At 45.7% G+C, this 20889-nt stretch overlaps 2 protein-coding genes across 2 annotated transcripts; one reads left to right on the forward strand and one right to left on the reverse strand.

Moving 5' to 3' along the window:
- Positions 1 to 99: 99 nt before the first annotated feature.
- LOC4332562 (uncharacterized) lies at positions 100 to 5387 on the reverse strand. Its single transcript, XM_015775921.3, has 2 exons — positions 5050 to 5387; positions 100 to 2088 (listed from the first exon to the last, which is right to left on the reverse strand). The coding sequence occupies exons 1-2, from the start codon at positions 5068 to 5070 to the stop codon at positions 277 to 279; spliced, it is 1833 nt and encodes a 610-aa protein (XP_015631407.1). The 5' UTR covers positions 5071 to 5387; the 3' UTR covers positions 100 to 276.
- An 11506-nt stretch (positions 5388 to 16893) lies between these two features.
- On the forward strand, positions 16894 to 20308 carry LOC4332563 (probable LL-diaminopimelate aminotransferase, chloroplastic). The gene is made up of 10 exons (NM_001402141.1): positions 16894 to 17053; positions 17150 to 17238; positions 17493 to 17560; positions 17671 to 17787; positions 18086 to 18148; positions 18556 to 18660; positions 18738 to 18788; positions 18963 to 19283; positions 19384 to 19590; positions 19669 to 20308. Exons 1-10 carry the CDS (start codon positions 16974 to 16976, stop codon positions 19960 to 19962), a joined length of 1395 nt encoding a protein of 464 aa, NP_001389070.1. The 5' UTR covers positions 16894 to 16973; the 3' UTR covers positions 19963 to 20308.
- The last annotated feature ends 581 nt before the right edge of the window (positions 20309 to 20889 follow it).

Raw genomic sequence — 20889 nt, forward strand, 5'->3', positions numbered from 1 at the left:
CTTCCCGGCTTCCCGTACCGTCACGGATGTCATTGCTAACCTCGATCACCCCGTGTCTAATTCAATTTCAAGCGAAATTACCCGTCCTCTTTTACTATCAAACAAACGAATCCGTATGTATAAAAACCAGCTAATAGTCTAATACAACCTGCAGTACGTGTAGACGACGACCTTATACGTATCATAGAATTAATACTACCGTACGTATCATAGAATTAATACTACCGTATACATGGCCACGGTGTAGCTAGGGCGCGCGTGCTGCTGCCGCTGCCACTATTCCTGGTCCATTTGCATCAGCGGGGGCACAGGCGGACGCATGGCGGCGGGGTGGTGCTCGCCGCTGTACGTGGCCGACCTCTCCATGTTGATGGCTGCCATCTGCACGCCCAGCGGGCTCGCGCCGCTCAGCGCCGCCACGGCGTCGATCTTGGGCGGGCACGACATGCTCCGCGAGTGCGCCGTGGCGGTGGAGGCCTCCCGCGGAAGCGGCACCAGCACGGCGCGCCCGTCCTCGTTGCGGGCGCCGTGGAACACGAACCGGTCGTCCTCCACGTCGTAGAAGTTGGCCGTCCGCACCTCCTGCGCCAGCGCGCAGCTCCAGCAGAAGAGCCACTTGGCGCAGTCGCTCACCGCCGCGCGGCACGCGTGCCCCTGTCCGCCGGCGCCGCACTCGCACCCGCACCCGCAGCCGGAGGCCGGGAGCTTGTACCGCTTCCGCATCTGCGTCCGCCAGAAGCCGCCGTAGAGGAAGCCGCAGAGGCCCAGGAGCACGCCCACGGAGACGACGGTGTCGCGGATGTCGTCGTCGTGGACGTTGAGCGCCGTCACGCTGAAGATGAGGAACGGCGCGACGCAGAGCAGGATGAAGGTGAAGGCGTGCACGTACATGTTTCCGAACCCGAGCCGCTCCATGTTCCACCCGAACACGCAGAACGTGCACGTCGCCGACAGCGCGCACACCGTCCCGTCGTCGCAGCAGTCGAACAGCCCGCCGCTCCACTCCGGGCTGCTCACCACCACGCGCCGGTTGTATATCTTGATCTCCACCTCACGGTCGTTCTCCGCCGGCCGGTTTCCGCCGCCGGCCTGCGCCGCCGCTGACTCCTCGTCGGAATCCTCGTGCTGCTTCCGTCCCAGCGGGCCGTACGCCGCGTAGAGGCCGGCGATGACGGGGCAGCCGGTGCCAAGGCCGTAGCCGATGTTGAGAGCCCAGTCCGGCCGTTCCTTGCGCGCGTAGCTCCAGAAGAGAGCGCAGCAGAAGTACTGCGCCAAGCAGGTGGCGTGAAGCAGCACCACCACGACGAGCATGTGCGCGCGGTCGTGCGGCCGCGGCGCGCCGTCCTTGCAGTACACCTTGCGGATCTCCTCGCGGTCGGCGCCGGCGCCGGGGCGCCACCGGAGGAGCAGCACGAGGTGGTGGAAGATCTTGGGGTGCTGGTACAGGCACATGATGGTGAAGAGCGCGTTGAGGATCTGGTTGATCACCTCCGTCCACTTCTTCCGCTGCTCGTCGTCGGGGATGGCGGAGTCGAGCATGCCGGTCATGAGCATGAACAGCATCAGCAGCCCGGCGGCGACGAACGCCAGCCAGATGATCATGGCGAAGTTCTCGGGCTTCCTGCACCAGCTCACCGCGTAGCTCCACAGCTTCCCCCACTTGATCTTCCTCACGAACGGCACGCGGAACCGCCTCCGCGGCCGCCGGCGACCGCCGCCGGAGTCCACCTCCTCGTCATCCCCCGACGCCGCCTGGCCCTGGCCCCGGTGGCGGAGGCGGCCGACGAAGGTTGACCGGAGGAACCAGTCCCTGGACGGGTGGGCGCGGAGGAAGTCCAAGAACCGCCGCTTGCGCACGCTCCGGCTCAGCGCGCCCGTCTCCACCGTCGGGATGTAGATGGGTATGAAGTCCATCAGCCGCATTGTCGACGACGGCGCGCCGGGCTCGCCGGCGACCTCGACGATCTCATGCCCCTCGCCGCCGTCCGGGACCATATCTGCTCCCGGCTCTTGTTCCAGACAGCAGCGCGCGCTTGGAGACTTCAGAACAGCATGTGGTTTGCGCGCGCTAAGAACTAGCGCCTGCAACTGCAAAGAGTTTGGATACGTGGCAGTTTCTTCGGGTCAGTAGAGAAGTCAGAAGAGTGCAAAAAATGTCAACACAGTGCAGCACAACCAGAATGACCAAATCTGTGCTCGTCTATTCTGACTGACCATTGCTTTGACGGACTTTTGAAACAGGATTAATTAATACTCCCTTCGTCTCTAAAATTTTACGTCGTTAACTTTTTTTTAAAATATATTTAACTGTTCGTCTTATTTAAAAAATTTAAGTAATTTTTATTTTTTTCTATCATTTGATTCATTGTTAAAGTATTTATATATACATATAGTTTTACATATTTCACAAAAGTTTTTAATAAGACGAACAACAAACATATTTTAAAAAATTAATAGTGTTAAATATTTAGAGGTGGAGGGAGTACTACTCGTACTTACGTCTGCCACAAGGTCAAACATGGTTGACCTACTTGTTTAATGGCTAGGTGTAATAAATTTGATTATCTAAAAGGAGTAGTAATTCTATGACCAGAAAGGCACAAATTCTCTCTTTTTTACTTAGGGCTTCTTTGATTGATTGGAAAAATGGAGGGGAAAAAAGTAAGAACAGGAATCCTATAGGAACTAGTACAGTTCAACCATTAAAAACTCATAGGAAAGACATAGAAATATTTCTTGTGACCATGATTTAAATAGAATTCTAAGAAAATTAACATCCACCTTAAACTTATTTTTTTTACTATGCGTACGATAGAAACGAAGCACGATTGGAAGATATGTTTTACTTTTTCTTGACCCTAGATTGTATGGATTAAAACCATCTGGTGGTCCTTTGGAACGAAGGGTTTTCACATGATTTTTGTGGGATTAATGATCCTTTGGATCTGCCACTGTTCACGTAGAAGGAATTGCTCAAACGAATTATGGAGGGATATTATAGCATTACCATGAAAACGCATGAATTCACCGCAACCTCTAGCTAGCATAGGATAGAAGCTAAATCATATGTTCAAGACAACCCTCTGTTCCAAACAACCAGCCCTATAAAATTCCTTTGTTTCCATGTTGATCCTATCATAGTCCTACATTTCCTCTATTGATGTGTGTGTTTTTATCCTGTATTTCGAATTAGCCCTCAAAATTTTATTTACTGTTGATTTAATACTTAACATTCCCATGTTTTTTCTATACACCATCAAATAATCATTCATATAGTTTCCTGCGTTTCTTTAATAATATGTTTTGCATACGCGTGTCTATTCATATATCTTTATTTTAACATGTTTTCTATTCAGGCATTTCTCCAGTAAGGTGTTTCAAATATTAGTTTATAGTGTCTAGGTATTTCATCCAGAGCTATTGATAACTCTTATGTTATTCTTTCCGAGTATTATGCACAAATATATTTGTTAAATGTAACATCTAGGCTTGTATTGGTCTTGCAAAATATTTTGCTCTAAAATATGGGGTTCATTAAAATAAATTATAATAGAGTGAATTGTAAAATTTGGAGTTCTGTATCTTGGATGCTAAACAAACCGAGTTTTGTTTTTTAAGTTCACTCTAAGACAAATATCGAGAGGAACCAAAAGTTGATCGCACAAAACTATGTGGTGAGATAGTTAAGCCATAGGTGCATGACTTCACTTAATAGGGTTTAAATTCTGGTGTTTCTGAATATTACCACACGTTGGTGTATTTTCAAATAAAATTTATCGTTGGTCCATGTTTTTTTTAACGTAATGGGCGCATACGCGGTTTTGTGCGTGTAATCCATGTAATTGGAAGAGAAGAAGTTGACCCCACTGATTGCTCCAATGTATTGAAGAGGGTTGTGCGGTTTGTCTGTGATCGTGAGATAACCAGATGTTTCATCTGCAACACCTTTGTGGAATGTGGATGCAAGGACCATGACTAGAAATCATTGTGGGTCAATCTAGAAACGGATATGATGCAAAACGATTCTCGATTGCTGAGATGGTAGTGGTACTGTGTTGGGTGCACCTCAGTAAATTGGATTTTATTTCTGCATAGGACCACGGCGAAACATACTACGTGGAAACCGGGCAGATCACAGTGCGTAGTGGCAGTAATGTTCTGAACAATACGCTACTGCTACAGGAAACATAGGAGCCTCTAGTTTACTCGACTCATCAAGAATTCAAGATTCAAGAGGCATCCAAGGCATGTTCTTTTGGTTATGATTCCAAAAAAGAGAAAAAAAAAACTCTGAAGAGTCTGAACCATCTAGAAGAAAGCACAAAGACTACTACTACCAACTAGTAAAAGCTAAACACAACTTGGTTTGGGTTGTCAGCCATGTTACTTGTAGCAAATGTCACCATATGCAAGGATTTTTCCCTCCTGTGGTGGGCGGCTGAATTTACAAGTACTGGTACTTTGTTTAACAAACATTGGGCGTCACTATCAACATGGTGCTGAGCCAACGATGTGTAGGACTCCAAACAAAATGTAGCGAGAAAAGAACGTCAAAGGAAAAGAGGAAAGCTGAACCCAACAGCGGAAGCACTCAGCACGGCTCCACGGAATGCCAAGAAAAATCTAACACTGCTAAGTGCTAACGGGGTCGCTGTTCCAAACAGGTTTCGTTTGGAAACAGTTACGATCAGATTTCAGTTACCAAATCAAAATGACGGTTTTATCTACTAAAAGATAGTAGCAGTAGTACAGTGGTTGCAAAATCAAACCACCGCCGTGCCTAGGCCTCGCGTACTACTGAAAGCGCTGCTTCTGTTCAGGCGATGATCGGTTTGATGATCAATCGCAAGAACAAATGGGGACGATTAACATTGCCGTTAGAAAAAAAAGAGTAGAAATGGAGAAAAGGCTAGCATGCAGAAAATCGTAACAAGAACAGAGTAACCAATCCATGAGATACAAAGGTTGAGAGCGAATTCGAGAACTAAAGGAGATATGAATAAGATAGAACAAATTGCAGAGCGCATAGTATAGCAGTATAGCACGTACCTGAGCTCCACGCCGACCCATCTCCTCCAAAGCTGCATCTCCATGACCAGCCTGAAGAATTCCACTGGTATGCAAGTTCTTCCTTCTTTTCCCTCCAAGAATCCAACTGTCCAAGGCCTCCACACCTCTACTGCCTCTTGATCTTTGCCTAGCTACCTCACAAGAGCAGGCAAGCGGTTGAAGAGGTTGTGGATGCTGGAAGGGAACAGATGGGTGTGGGCACGGTTAAATTCCCTGGTTTTCCGAGGTTATTTCGATTTATTGACCAAAAGGAGTCTTCTTTTTTTCGTGTTCAGAGGGGAAGCTGGGACTGGGAGGAGAAGAGGACGCTGCTCGTCAGGAAGTCAGAGAAGGCGGGTGGGGTAGATTTTAGACAAGAGCAATCAGGTTTGGGGCTTTGAGGCTTTGAGCATCGGTCGCGGAACGGCCTTGATTTTTCCAGGGTCATCGATCGAACGGTCCGAGGACGATTGGATCAGGTCGTCAAGCGCGAGATGGCGATACCTGATAAGAATGGACTGTAGTCCCTACCTGATAGACGCCATGAGATGATGAGAAACTCCAAAGTTTGCTGCGAGAGGGTGAAACCGAGGTGCGATATAGTGATGCACGGGCGACGGGAAACTATTCTATTCTAAACCCCGAGGGTAGGGATGAAAACGATACGGAAACGAAACGGACAGAAACCATCTTTATTATTTTCGTTTTCATATTTATTTTTTCAGAATCGAAAACCCCGGACACGAAAACAGAATCAAATATTATCGAAATTAAAAACGGAGCGAAAATGAACCGGTGCGAATACAGTAACGAAAATTTATCGGAATAAATAAAACCCCTTAAACTAAGCTTTACACTGTAAAGTCAAATCCTTAAGTGTCAACAGTGAATAATTTATCATAAAACACAGTTATATCATGCCCAGTTATTAAAACTTAATAGTACATCACAAAACAAAATCTATAAAATAAATGATCCGTGTTTAAGAGATAAATACTTTTGATAAATAAATACAGCCAAACACCATGGAGGCAAAAACGGCGAGAGGTGGTGGGGATGGCACGAGATGGCAGCCCGGCGGAGACACGGCAACGTGAGATCTGGATGCGCCGCTCCGCCACCCAACTCGCAGAGTCGTGGTCTCTCTCGTCCTCTAAGTGTACATATATCTCTCTTCTCTCTAAGTCTCTAGGGTTAGGGTAGTCTGGTAGGTACCACGAATTCGGTTGGGCTGGAGAAGAAATATGGACTATTGTATTCTATTGGCCTTTGTAATTTTGGAAATTCCAACAAACTATTCGGAAAGTTTCTGATCGTTTCCGAGCTCCAACGGAAACTGCTATTATCATATTCAATTCCGTTTTCGAGAAAATATTTTCGAATTCGATTCCGTTTTCGAGAAATTCCGACTAGCTGATTCTGTTTCCGAAAACAGGCTCGGAATCCGGAATTGTTTCCGTACCCTTTTTATCCCTACTATGATAGATATCACTTATTGTTTGCATGTCACTCAAATAGTTTTGAATATTTTTTTTAAAAAAAAACTTGAGAAGTGCATAATGTGATATACTCCAAAAACATGTAACTTAAAATTCAACTTCTACATGTTACAAGAATCATACCTTAACTATCGTTAAGACATGTATAAATTGAATTCTAAGTTACATGTTTGTGGAGTGATATATCACATGTTAATATATCTTTTTAATCTTTTAAAAAATTTATAACTATTTAGATGTAATAAAATAACGAGGGAACAGCAAAGCAAATCAGCGGGTCTCACCGCGGCTGCCATTATCAAGCAGAGCGGTGGGCCGCCGAAAGTTGAAATGCCGATCAGGCAATTTGATGGCCATATATATGCCCACTGCCTTGAGCTCGTAGTTGCTGAGGCAGTGGCTTGCACCAGCATGGAAGCACGTAGTACAGCGTGAGCTCCGGGGGTATCGCGTGGCCAGCGAAAACGACGCGCGGGCGCGCGCCGGTTGCAGCACACGGCACGCGGGCTCGCTTCGTTACAACCACGTCACAATCCGATCCGACCATTTTTTTTCATATATCGATCGTGGCTGTCCGGTTCACCGTTCACACCTCCTCGCTTCATCAGAGTTCAGATAACCGGCCCATTTGTCGATGTCACACGATGTAAATTAAAATTAACCAGCTGTTGTTTTGTTGTTGTTGTTGTTGCGTGTTCTACATCAACGGTACGGACAGGCAGAAATGACTCCAAACATTGACGCGTAGATCATCTTGTTTTTCTCGTTCTAATGATATATAGGAAACATATTATATGACATCACAGAACCGAACAAGGGGAGATTGGGAGAATGATACTGTTGATACCTTTACTGTATCTCGTACACTGAAAGAGTGCACGAAACATGCCCTGGTCTTCCTTTCGACCAAAGGCCAACCCAACAGAGCCTCAAGTCATGGCACGGAAAAAGGACCAAAGAAGTTGGAATTTTTTAAATTTTTAATATTTACATAAATATTATATCGGTGAAAAAATTTATAAAAATTGACCCTGGCGCCCCAGTGGAACCAGATGTATCATGTTTAAATTCTACTACTATTTCTTTACATGACATAATTCTCCTTGTTTCTGTGTATATAATGTTTCTATGACCAAGACTACGATAGACCAATATCAATTTCGTACACTAATACGACGAAAAAGTTACAACATAAACTCTTACTTAAAATATGAAATTGCAAAACAACCAACTTCAATACAATTTTTAAAATATTATTAACAAGTTTTACCAATAAATAATTTTTTAAGTGTTATCAACAGAGCTTCAATACAATTTTGCTAGTATTTTTTTTATCTCGGCCCCTTGCCGCCCACAGATGAAAAAAAAACTAGCCAAATACTTTTTTTGGCACTGAATAATTGCATTTCACTCCTTGCAACACCAGTAGTCTACCACGTTAGCTTGCCGCCCAAGTGAAGGGCGGAAGGGTCTATTTTTGTAAATATTTTTGTTGATATAATATTTCTGTAAATATTTTTTAAAAAATTAAAAATGAAAAAAAAAGAAGACCACAAAGCAATAGCACTACTAGTCTACTACTGGTGTTGTGAAATCAAACAGTAGCTTTGCCTTCTATGGGGGACGGACCGGGTCTTTTTCTCTTCCTTCTTTCAACTGTTTTTTTTTTCTTTGTCGTCACACTCAGTTGATCAATGATCGTTCACTATAGTGATGAAAATAGTTGAAAAAGGTCTCAACCATTTTAATAATCGTATTTTATAAAAAAACAAAATCAAATATGGTAAAGTCAGAAGCGAAAACGATATTAGAAATATCGGAAAACTGGAAACATACCATACAGACGGAAACATATCGGTATTGATCGGAAGCCAATAATAAATATCAAAAATATTGAACTGTAAAATCGTATATTTAACTTTTCACTATATAATATGATGAAATAAATTCAAAGTTACGTTAAGTTATAATTTGTCTCTTTTAACCTTACCCAAAGTTAGAGATTTAGCTGAGAAGTTGATAGATCTCTAAACTATGGATCAAATAAAGAAATAGACTATAAATATTAATTACCATAATATAAAAAACAATTATTGCCATAAGAATGTGGTAAAAGTCGAGAACAGTCGGTATGAAAAGAAAATTCCAATTTCATATTTTTTACCATTTCCCTTCTCGTTTCTATCGGCAACCATTTTCACGTTGCTCGGTTGGTAAAAATGGAAACGAAGCGTCGGTCAATCGAAACTTTTCGTGACAATATTCAGTTATTCACCCCTACTCACTAGCACGTGAATATAACATGGCTGTGCAACAACTCGAAAGATGGATGGGCGGGTGGCTATTGCTACTCCATCCATTTCACAATGTAAGTCATTCTAACATTTCTCATATTTATATTGATGTTAATGAATCCAGATAGATATATATGTCTAGATTCATGAACATCAATATGAATGTGGGAAATGCTAAAATGACTTACAATCTGAAACGAAGGAAGTACTTGCTAAGGGTACTGATCGCCGCTGCTCTCAAACCCGTCGAACTGAGCTGCCCGGCCCGCGGCTAGTGCACAGTCCACCCATGGTTTGGTTCCATTATTTGGACGACACAATGGGGAGTGACCTTTAGTCCTTTACACCATTATGCTTCGGAAAAAGTCCACTTAGACTCCCTTAATTATTTACCGGATCTAATTCGTGACCCTTAACTAGAAAACCGGGTAAGACGACTCCCCGAATTAGTGAAACCAGTGCAATTTGACTTCTCCGGCGGTATTGGAGGGTGGTTTTGCTGACGTGGCGCTGATGTGGTGGTGCTAACCCGGTCTTCATGCCACGTGGCGCTTACGTGGCATTAGAGTTAAAAAATATATATATGGGACTCATATGTCATTCAACACAAAATTATTGTGGGACCCACTGACACGTGGGGCCCACATGTCATCCTTCATCATTTCTTCCTCCTCCCTCTCTCTCCCTTCTCTTTTTTTCTCCCCATTCTCTCTTTCCCTTCCAGATCAGCGGTGGAGGCGGCCAGGGGCCAGAGTGGCGACGGCGGCGCGCGGACGAGGGCTAGAGCGGTGACGGCGGCGTGCAGGCGACGACCGTGCCACCGCCTGCCCCGTCTCCAAGCCGGCCCGCCGCCGCTCCCACTCCACCCCCTCTAATGCGGCGCCCGGTCCGACCCGTGCAGCCGACGACGTGGGCGGGGCGTTCGGGATGGGCGCAGTTAGGGGCTCCCTCTTCCACTTTCTCAAGGGCACCTACAACTCCCCCAACAGCGAGTGCTTCGTTGGCGGCGCGCAGGCCGTGCGGATGAACGCGGCGGGTGGGTGACAGCTTTGCGGTGTGGGGCGACCTCTTCTCCGCCTTCAACTGCACCATGGTTTTCATGCACTAGAAGGAGGATCTGTGGAACTCTATCATCGCCGGCGCCGCCACTAGCGGCTTCCTCTCCATGCACCATCGAGGGCGCCGGGCTTATGCTTAACCGCGTCCTCGCCTCTCCCCGTCGATGACCCCAACCTCGCCGCCGCCATGGCCCCCCGGCCGTGTCACGCCCTGAAGTTCCCCTCCTTGCTTTAAAATTTGTTAAATAAATCGTCCGAAGAAATTGTTTAAATTAACCTAGAGATGAATCCCTAAATTAATAAATGCAACTAATAATCAGAATCGGCATGTGGAATTTTTCTTGGATTCTACATGTCAAAATATGCTAACAGGATTTAGTGGAATTTTTCAGAGCTCAATAAATAATTTTAACCAATTAAAAACATTAAACCACAATAAATAATCCCTGGAAAATCCTTTTTTTTTTTCTTTTCTCTTCTTTTTCTTCCTTTTTCCTCTCTTTTTCCTCTTGTTGGGCCGTCGGCCCACTTCCTCCCGCGCCCTTCCTCCTTCCTGGGCCGGCCCAATCCCTCCCTCCTCTCTCCGGGTCACCGACAGGTGGGGCCCACCTGTCGGCCCCTTCTTCCACCTCCAGCCGGCGGTGGCAACCGCCGCCGAAACCGCCACGCCACCGCCGCTTTCCCCGCTCCTCCCGCGCCCACTCCGCGCCCCACGCCCCTCCCCACGTCGCCACCCACGTCCCGCCGTTTCCCGCCCTCGCGCGCACCCGAGAAGGGGCAGGATTCGATTCGAATCCTCTCCCCACTCTCTCTCCCCACCTCCCTCACGTCGGCGAGAAATCCGGCCGCCTCCCGGCCTCGTCCGCCCCTCCCGAGCCCATATAAACCATCCCCGCATTCTCCTCCTCCTTTTTTCTTTTTCCATCGGCCGCTCCCGAGCTCTCCACCGCGCCCGCACCGTGCGCCCACTCGCCACCGCCGTCTCCACCGTTTCGGCCGCCTCTAGCAGCCGCTAGGGCCGCCGCCGCACCACGCCGCCGCCGTCGTCGGGCTCGCGCGGCCGAGGTCCGCCTTGTCCACCCCTCGTCCGTCGCAATCCGTCGCCAGAGATCGCTGTCCACCTCACGCCGGTGAGCACCACTACCGCCACCTTCGGCCATGGTTTCCGCCCGCCGTGTACCACCTCTCTCCCTCTAATCCCTCCCATCTTGTTCCCTAGGAGGTCTCGGAGCTCGTCCGCCCATCGTCGCCGTTCCCCGGTCGCTCGCCGTCGCCGTTCGCCGTCGTCTTCCCCCACGCCGGCCAACTCGCGGTGAGGCACTCCTCCCCTCTTTTCCCCTTCCTCTCCCTCCTAGCGCCGAGCCGGGCCGAGCCGCCGCTTCGGCCGTGCACCGTCGCCTTCGGCCGCCGCCGCCGCCTCCTGCGCCGCCGGTTGCCATCGCCGGCGACCGCATGCTGCCGCCACTAGCCATGGCTAGCCGGCCGGCTTTGGAGCCGAGCCGCGCCCGGCGGCCGCTTCTCCCGCCACCGCCCGATCGGCTCGGGGCCGATCTGGGCCGTCGGTCCCGTGGACCGGCGGTGGACCACCCGCGTGGTGCCGGTCCACGATGGACCGGCCCCTTGAGCCGCTACCGAGTGGGGCCCGCATGTCGACGCACCCCTGATGACGTCAGCCCTGGGATGCTTTATTGCGCAATAAAATCCATTAAGGCCTTTTCTTTTATAGTAAAAACACATTTAATCTTCTAAAATTCATATCTAATTCATCCGAGCTCCGATTAAGTCCATTCAAGTCTCAGTAAATTCATAAAAATGCGTAGAATCCATTAAAAATGGTTTTGTTTCCTGTTTCAGTAGACTTATAGTGTGTTTTGCTTGTGTTCTTTGTTTGTCGCGTAGATTTCGGCCGTTTCGTCGATCCGCGGTTCCTCGAAGACGTTGCTATGGTCTCATCAGTGCGAGAGCAAGGCAAGTTATGCATTACGATTGATCATATTGTACCCAATTTACAAATGTCTCGCATTTCTATTAAATATTGCATTGTTTTACAATATCATGTGGGATGGGTCCTACTACTCAGCCATATCTTGTTTACCTTATGCCATTGATAACTTGGGTATTAAAATGCTTAGATGTTGGTTTAGGGAATGCTTAGCCATGCTTAGTTCAACTAGTACACAATGGGGGAATCACATTAATGTATAGACTTTGATTATTGGCAATAGCTTTGGATTAGTGCCACCGCAAGGGTGTTAGTTAATTAAAATACACTACATGGTGGGCTGTGGGTGCATGGTTTTACTAGTCGTGCCCATGGCGATTAAGGACCGGTTTGCGGGATGCCCTGAAAGAATTTATCGTACTTACCACAAGCCAGCGTGGGCAACGGCTGGGCTTGTAGTGTAGCTTTCTTCTAGCCGATGTACCCAGGCGAGGGTGGGCGTGATGGAGTTGGGTCGGCCGGGGTGTCCGGTTGATCGGCTTCCGGATTCACCGTGGCACGAAAGGGGGGCTGCCCGTTGCCTGCTGGGGACGGGGGCGAACCCTAAGGTGTGGTGCGATTGGTTAAAGGGGTTATGCGAAGGGTCCTGTCACGGCCTCTTTCCGGTATGTCGTGGTGGCATGTCAGCGCACGGTAACGTGTCGTGGGGCTGTATCTTGTGGGTACAGTTGCACACCTCTGATCAGAGTAAAACTATTCGAATAGCCGTGCCCACGGTTATGGACGGTCGACCAGATTCACTGTGATTAGTCTCACCCTAGTTAGCTAATGAACTGGTGTAGTTCAGGTGGTTGGTTGGGCCTGTTGCAACGTGTTGTAGCGTTGGACAGTGATTGGTTAATATTGATTAATTACTACCCTGTTTTACTGCTTTCAACTACTGTTGTTAAATGCTAGCTTTATGCAAATGAGCCTTTAGCCTCCCTTGGATATATCCTGCATCATACCTCCTCTTCCGGTATGATTTGCTGAGTACAGTGGGTAGTACTCAGTCTTGCTCTCTTTTCCCTCACACCAGAGTTGAAGTTCTTTTCAGTTGAAGATGTCTCGAAGAAGTTTGTTTCGTCACTGCCATCAAGGATGCCTGTGGAGTGAAATCGCCCCGCTGCAGGAATCAAGTCTTCAGGCTTAACTCGCTTTTATCTTTTTCTGCTGCATTTGTAATCTTTTATATTTTTGTAAGACGTGGATCTGTATGTCAACAATTGTCGTTTGTGTATCCTGGCTGGTCCTGGACAAGGGTTTAATGCACATTCAGCTTAGAAATTTTGGTTCGTGAATTTCTGGGCATGACAGGCCGCCGCCGCCGCCGATTTGGAAGGGAGAGAGAGAATGGGGAGAAAAAAGAGAGAAGGGAGAGAGAGGGAGGAGAAAGAAAGGATGGAGAAATGATGAAATGTGGGCCAGTGGGTCCCACAATAATTTTGGGTTGAATGACAGATGAGTCCCATAGATATTTGTTTTAACTCTAATGCCACGTAAGCGCCACGTGGCATGAAAACCGGGTTAGCACCGCCACATCAGCGCCACGTCAGCAAAACCACTCTCCAATACCGCCGGAGGAGTCAAATTTGACTGGTTTCACTAATTCGAGGAGTCGTCTTACCCGGTTTTCTAGTTAAGGGTCACGAATTAGATTCGGTGAACAATTAAGAGAGTCTAAGTGGACTTTTGCTCGGTCCGCGAAGCCCATATGAGGGAGGAACACACCGCACTACGAGCGCACCATGCGTCCACCCGTCTTGACTAAACAAAACAAGCAGGCACCAGCACCACCTGCCCGGCTAGAAACGTCTGCCGATTTTGTCCAAGCGGAGAGGAGCCGAGCTAGACTTGCAATCTCACGCGTCGTTCCACACTTCCGCTTTTGTTCTGCCCGCACAGATTGACCGCTTACCACCCCCATCGATCCATAGCTGTAGCTGTCTCCCCGGCCATCCCGGGCAATTAACGAATCCGACGACTAATTAGCACGGCATGATGCCATGCTGGCTGAGAGCAAGCTCAAGAGTATAGTTAACTGACAGCTTCAAATTATCTATAGTTAGCTTAATAGTCAATTAATACAATAGTTACCTATAAATATATATTACACAATTAATATGTGGTTCTACCTATCATACATACTTAGAGTCTGTATTGCAGCTGACTATAAATCTGTATCCCACTGCTATTCTCTTTTCTTTTTTATCTTATTCAAATGTAGCCTCTGCTATTATACTGCTCTGATACATACTTTCTGCTTGTGGTTCAGCGAATCGTAGGCGAGCCGGCGAAACGAGCGGCGACTCGACCGACCCGCTGCCTTGGCCTTGAGTTTTCGCTGTCCCTTTTACCATTTTCCCTCGGTGGCAGGCTGCCTGAGACCATGCCGTGCCTGCTGCTCCGACGACTGGGACGCGAGAGTTGGCACGGATCAATGCATTGACGTCCAGAAATGATTCCAGTCTAGACGCAGTACATAGGTGTGGCGTGTAGAACGAGCCGTTGGCGAGTAGTATTAGCTGCAGAGAGGTATTAGCGAGTAGTATGTACGATTCGCTTCCAAATGAAACGAATCTTACGAAAATACACGGGGTGTGTCCTCAGCGTTTGGTATTGGAATAAGTTCATTTTAGCTCTCTGGTTTGCATTGTCCTGGTTTCAGAAGTTGGGAGATTAGTTGTATCTTGTTTTTTTTTTTACAAGGGTAGGTGTGAGTCCTTGTCGGCTTTCTGGCTGGATAATTATTGTAATTTTATCTCACATCTCGCCGGTGTTGACACTATGGCTGAGTAATATACCTCCCTTTCCCCGGAAAAAAAAGAATGAAAATCAGACTAAGTGACCAATGAAGCCACCTAAAGTTGAACCGATTTTGCTAAACATCACACGGGTGATTTTTTCGTTGATATTTGACAGATTTTTGCCCCTACAATTATGCGCCGAGATCAGTACACGATTCTGCGTCGATGTTGTCGTGAGGTGGAGATGAGACCTCGTAGGTCCCACGTTTGCCGCTGATCACGATTCACAAGAAATTTACATCCTAGCTACGTGTAAATATCCTATATAGCTAAAATAAAATATAAAATTACAGTCCTATTTAACTAAAATTGTATATGTAAATTCAGTTGATATTAATTACAATCCTATTTAACTAAATTCACATTTGTAAATTCAGTTGATTTAACATGTAAGTGCACTGTAATTTTGATAAAAATATTGTGTAAGTAAATATGTACTTATTATTTTCTTTAAAATATAAAATTACAGTCCTATATAACTAAAATTACATTTGTAAATTTAGTTGATTTGACATGTAAGTGCACTTTAATTTTGATAAAAATAATGTGTAAGTAAATATGTACTTATTATTTTCTTTAAAATATAAAATTACATTCTTATATAACTAAAATTACATATGTAAATTTAGTTGATATGACATGTAAGTGCACTGTATTTTTTATTAAAATATTGTGTAAGTAAATTTGCATTAGTTATTTTATTTCAAATATAAAATTACAGTCCTATATAACTAAAATTACATATGTAAATTTAGTTGATATGACATGTAAGTACACTGTAATTTTGATAAAAATGTCGTGTAAGTAAATTTGTATTAGTTATTTTATTTTCTAGTATGTTGGACGTAAATCCAAGGGAAGAAAAAATCTGGGTGAACCCGAGTGATGCATAGGCGGTCCCTGAACAAAGTGAACTTAATTCTTTTGCTATTTCGCAGGGACAGGCTCATCTTAATTGGGCCTGCACATTGTTGAGCCGGATGCTAATGGACGGCCCAGCTTATAAACCCAAGAAACGGGCCACCAATTTTGCTCGTGTGCTGAGCTGAAAGGCACACATGAATTCTCACATGAGGCAGCACAGATGATCGCGGTATTGCTGATTGCTAATCCCTCCTTGCTTTCCGGGGAGCTGTCTCGGCCATCTCCAATCCACCGGAATTGAGGGGGGGAAACCACCAAGGGTCGCCGCAACCGCCACGGCGCGTGGCGAGAGGAACACGACGCCGTCCATCGTTTAGCCCCGCGGGCACGCGCGTCCTCGCGCTCGACTGCATGTATGAAGCCAAAACAACTCTCGCCACTTGTGCCAAAAAGCCCTGCGTCCTACAGGCACTTAGCCCTTGTTTTCCTCCTGCTTCTAGGCACAAAAGCACGAAATCTGCCGTCACCTGAGTTCATCCGTGCATACTGCCCCTGATGCAACTCCCCCTGACCCCCTCTATAAATTGGCTAAGCTACTGCTAGTCGATAGTACATTGAGCTTGCGATCGACGTATATATATGTTGGTGTACTTGTGCAGGGTGGAGAAGCAGGGCACGTGAGCGGCCATCCAGTGTAGCTTCGCTGCGCGTCCATGGCGGCGAACGCGCGTGATCTGGAGTTTGGATGGTCGTTCATGTGTCCGTCTTCTCCACCGAGCACTGGCATATCCAAGACCGAGACAGCGAGACTCCGAGAGACATTGGTCGAGCGAGCGCGCGCGGCACCGTATCCTGCACTGTCTATGAGTTGACAACACAGACAGCTGTGCTTTGACTGTCTATATTCATAACACTGATCTACTACAAGAAAGTGTCATATCTTATAGTACTATGTTAGTTTATTTTAAGATACTGTTACATTTTATTTTAAATTGGTATATCTCATATTAGGTTGATTTATTTTGAGAGACGATTACATCCTATTCTGGTTGGTTTATTTTAGGATAGTACTGTAATAATATATCAATATCTCATATTAAATTAATTTATTTTAAGACTGTTACATAAAATTTTTGATTGATTTATTTAAGTACAGAGCGGGTAAGTAAACGTACACGTTGCCATGTCGTTCACGTTTGCAACCAAGGCAACAACTCGCTACATGGATCAGCTCATCAGCCCACGGAAAAGCGGTGCTGCCGCGTGGGCTGCTCGTGTAGTAGGCCCAGCCCATGAGTCCAGGAATCACCCAGCCGTCTCTCTCCAAAGCCTCTCAACTCCATCAGCGAGGCATCCACCAGCGAGCCCTTTCCTAATCCGACCCGCGCCGCCGCCACCTCTTCCTCCGCTGCCCAAGAGCGATGGCCGCCTCCCCCGCCGCCGGGGCCGCGGCCGCCACCGTCTCGTCGTTCGTCTCGCCGTCGTCCTTCTCCTCCGTCAAGTAATCCAGTCATCTCCGCGCGCGCGCGCGCTCGCGCTTCGTTGATTGATTCGTTGTGCTGTGGTTCTCACTCTGTTTGGGCGTGATTGTTTACAGGGCATCGAAGCCCGACCGCCTCCGTCCGGCGAGGAGGGCGGCGGCCGTCAACGTCCGATGCGTCAGCAGCCCTCCGGCCACCGAAACTTGTACCGTCCTCTCCCTTTCCCTCTCCCTCTCCCTCCTAGCAACTCATTTATGGTTGCTCCCAAACTGCTCACTGCCGCTTAGTAGGTTTTTGCTATAGTAGTTATCGTTGGAGGTGTGCAATCGAATGCAATGAGCTCGATATTGCCTCCGCTGATGCTATCACACGCAGTTTAGGAACAACCAGAAAGTTACTGATACTATCACTAGCACTGTGGTAGTAAGTTTACTGAAAGATTCAGCTTTCGTTTTGAAGCTTTCAAGACGAAAGTACCACGAAATGCCAATATGGCCAAGCTGCAAGCTGGCTATCTGTTTCCTGAGGTTTGTTTTGTTCCAACCATTTCCTCTCTCTTCTTTCCCTCCCTGTCTTCGTTGATGCTGTTTTATTGAAATTGCATGTTGATATTGGTTCTTTGCCAACTGTGGAGCAGATTGCCAGGAGAAGGGCAGCTCACCTGCTGAAGTTTCCTGATGCGAAGATTATAAGCCTTGGGATCGGTGACACTACAGAGCCCATTCCAGACGTCATAACTAATGCCATGGCAAAGGTACATCGTTGCTCTTAATATAATAAACACCGGTTGTGTAGCTTCAGATGATTTATGTTGCAGTTTGTCAAGATCGTAGTTAAATTTCTTATTGAAAAAAGAAGTTCGGCATTGCATGGCACACAGTTCTTATGGTTCAATGTAAATGATTTTGTCAGACAGGCTGTGCATCTTCCTAGGAGTAAACTAAGAAATCATCATCTTCTTTTCTTTTTTCTTTTTTTTTTGCATTTTTTGTATTATAGTTATTTTTTTTCAAATAAACATTGATCTTTGATGGGTCTATTTGTAAATGCAGAGAGCACATGCTTTATCCACAGTTGATGGTTATAGTGGTTATGGAGCTGAACAGGGTGAAAAGGTATGCTTATCACTTTACTAGCATTTTCTGCCAATACATCAGCATTCAGTTGACAAGATTGTACATAACTATTTTGCTTCATATATGATTTTAAAGTTTGTGTAGAATATTCTAGAATAATTGGAGCAGGATAGATCTTTGTGCTAATCCATGAGGTTCAGTAACACCTTATGGCATCTGCTGGTGTGGTTCATCGAATTAGTTTTTTGAACTATTAACTTCTTGCACTAATAGCTGTCACAAAGATCAAACATCTGCCACATTTTCTTGATGAGTGGATTCTTACTTTTCTTTTACTGCCCCATTCAAATATATTAGTCTTGACATTGCATACATTTCATATAGCTTCACTATCATAAGCCGTTTATGTTCATCATTCTGAAATTATACATTAATTTTCTGCACAGAAACTAAGGGCAGCTATTGCTGCAACCTACTATGCGGATCTTGGTATTGAAGAAACAGATATATTCGTCTCTGATGGTGCAAAATGTGACATTTCTCGTCTGCAGGTTCTGAAATAATCCTATCCTCCCTTTCAGTTTATCATTCATGCTATAATGTCCCTTACATTTCTTCCAATTTTCAGGTCCTTTTTGGATCTAATGTGAAGATTGCAGTTCAAGATCCATCATATCCTGTATGAAAATTCTTCACTTGATGTTAACCCTTCCTAGTGCATGATTCCATTCTTAAACTGATGTTTATGGTCATGTGCTCCTTTTTTTTCATTTCTATCATACTGCTTCTTATTACTAACTATTACTTTCACACTTGTCTGATGTGTATTCCAACATGTGTTCCATTTTTATAGGCCTATGTTGATTCAAGTGTTATCATGGGGCAAACTGGTTTATATCAGGAGGATGTTCAGAAGTATGGAAATATTGAGTACATGAAATGCAGTCCTGAAAATGGGTTTTTCCCTGATCTGTCAAGTGTTCCACGAACAGATATAATCTTCTTTTGTTCACCCAACAATCCTACTGGTGCTGCTGCATCTCGGGACCAATTAACCAAATTAGTCAAATTTGCAAAGGACAATGGATCCATTATAGTTTATGATTCTGCTTATGCCATGTACATATCAGATGACAGCCCAAAATCTATCTTTGAAATTCCTGGAGCAAAGGAGGTAGGCTTTGGGATTTAAGCCCTTCCTACCACATATGGAAATTTATGGATTTTCTGCAAATACTTAAATCCACACCTGTCATGTGTTTTCTTGTGTGTAGGTTGCCATTGAAACAGCATCTTTCTCCAAATATGCTGGATTCACTGGTGTGCGTTTGGGTTGGACTGTGGTTCCTAAGGAGCTCCTTTTCTCAGATGGGCATCCTGTTGCTAAAGATTTCAACCGCATAGTCTGCACTTGCTTCAATGGTGCATCAAACATTTCTCAAGCCGGTGGTTTAGGTTGTCTATCTCCAGAGGGTCTAAAGGTAGCGTTTCAGAGTTTCTGAAAATCTTCATGTGGCTCTTTTGGCAATGCTTCATTTCATCTCTTTGTTCCTATGCAGGCCATGAGTGACGTTGTCGGCTTCTACAAGGAAAATACTAAAATTATTGTTGACACATTTACATCACTTGGATTCAACGTCTACGGTGCCAAGAATGCTCCATATGTGTGGGTGCACTTCCCTGGCCGTAATTCTTGGGATGTCTTCGCCGAAATTCTTGAGAAGGCACATGTGGTTACTACTCCTGGTAGCGGATTTGGGCCCGGTGGTGAAGGCTTCGTAAGGGTCAGTGCATTTGGGCACAGAGAGAACATTATTGAAGCTGCGAGAAGACTGAAGCAGCTGTACAAATGAGCAGTGATCCGGCCTTTATATTCTCAACCTCTTGGGGAGCCATATCAAATAAAACCAAGCAGAGTTCGAAGACAAAATTTACTCTGTCGGGCTATCAGTAGATGTTAGAATTGAAACCTAATACTTTATAGGCAGTTGTTCTGTTCCGCTCGGTATTTATCCATTCAGAGCCATTTTACATTCTGAACTTCTCTTGTTGTTTAGCCCTGATGCACCTGAGTGAATCGCAAGCTTATTTATCTCCTTTTGCTAAGTTCGTTTCTACTACTCTGCTTAATTTGCTGCTGCCGTATAAGGCTCAGTGATATCTCCCTGGATGCATTGAAACGTTAGGCACACTTGAGTCACTGGTTGCAACAAAATTAAGAGTAGAGAACATTGCTCAGACCAATTCAGTTTTCTACTCTCGTACAGGAAGAAGGTACAGTAATACTCTATTTTACCAGACTACCAGAGTACCAGTGTAGAAAGTACTATCAAATATGAATTGTACTCAGCTACCTAGATGCGAGAGAACTCATTGGAGAATGAACTCTATTAACCGAAATCTATGAGCATGGAGAGAAGCAAATCGTTGACTTCTTCAGGTCAAGAACTTACACGATCTTAATTTACTGACCATGTGATATGATTCCCCCGAAATATCACATTTCCCAGATCTACAGCTGCAATAGTGTTCATACGGCACGCGCCAAAATCTACCGAGTTTCACAGTATCAGTATCAGGATGCAGAAATTCACAGTATCACTATCAGCATGCAGAAATTCTGCCGAAGAAATCCCACAGTGCACTTAAGTACTTAACAAAGCTCCACAACGACATATCATTTACTCTTCGTATGTACTTTGATAGAGAAATACTCTTCGTATCTATCAAACTGTAAAACTCACTAGAAAATAGCTAAATCTTCAGGGGGACGCTTCTGT

This window comes from Oryza sativa, chromosome 3, assembly GCF_034140825.1.
Source record: "Oryza sativa Japonica Group chromosome 3, ASM3414082v1".
NCBI lineage: Eukaryota > Viridiplantae > Streptophyta > Magnoliopsida > Poales > Poaceae > Oryza > Oryza sativa.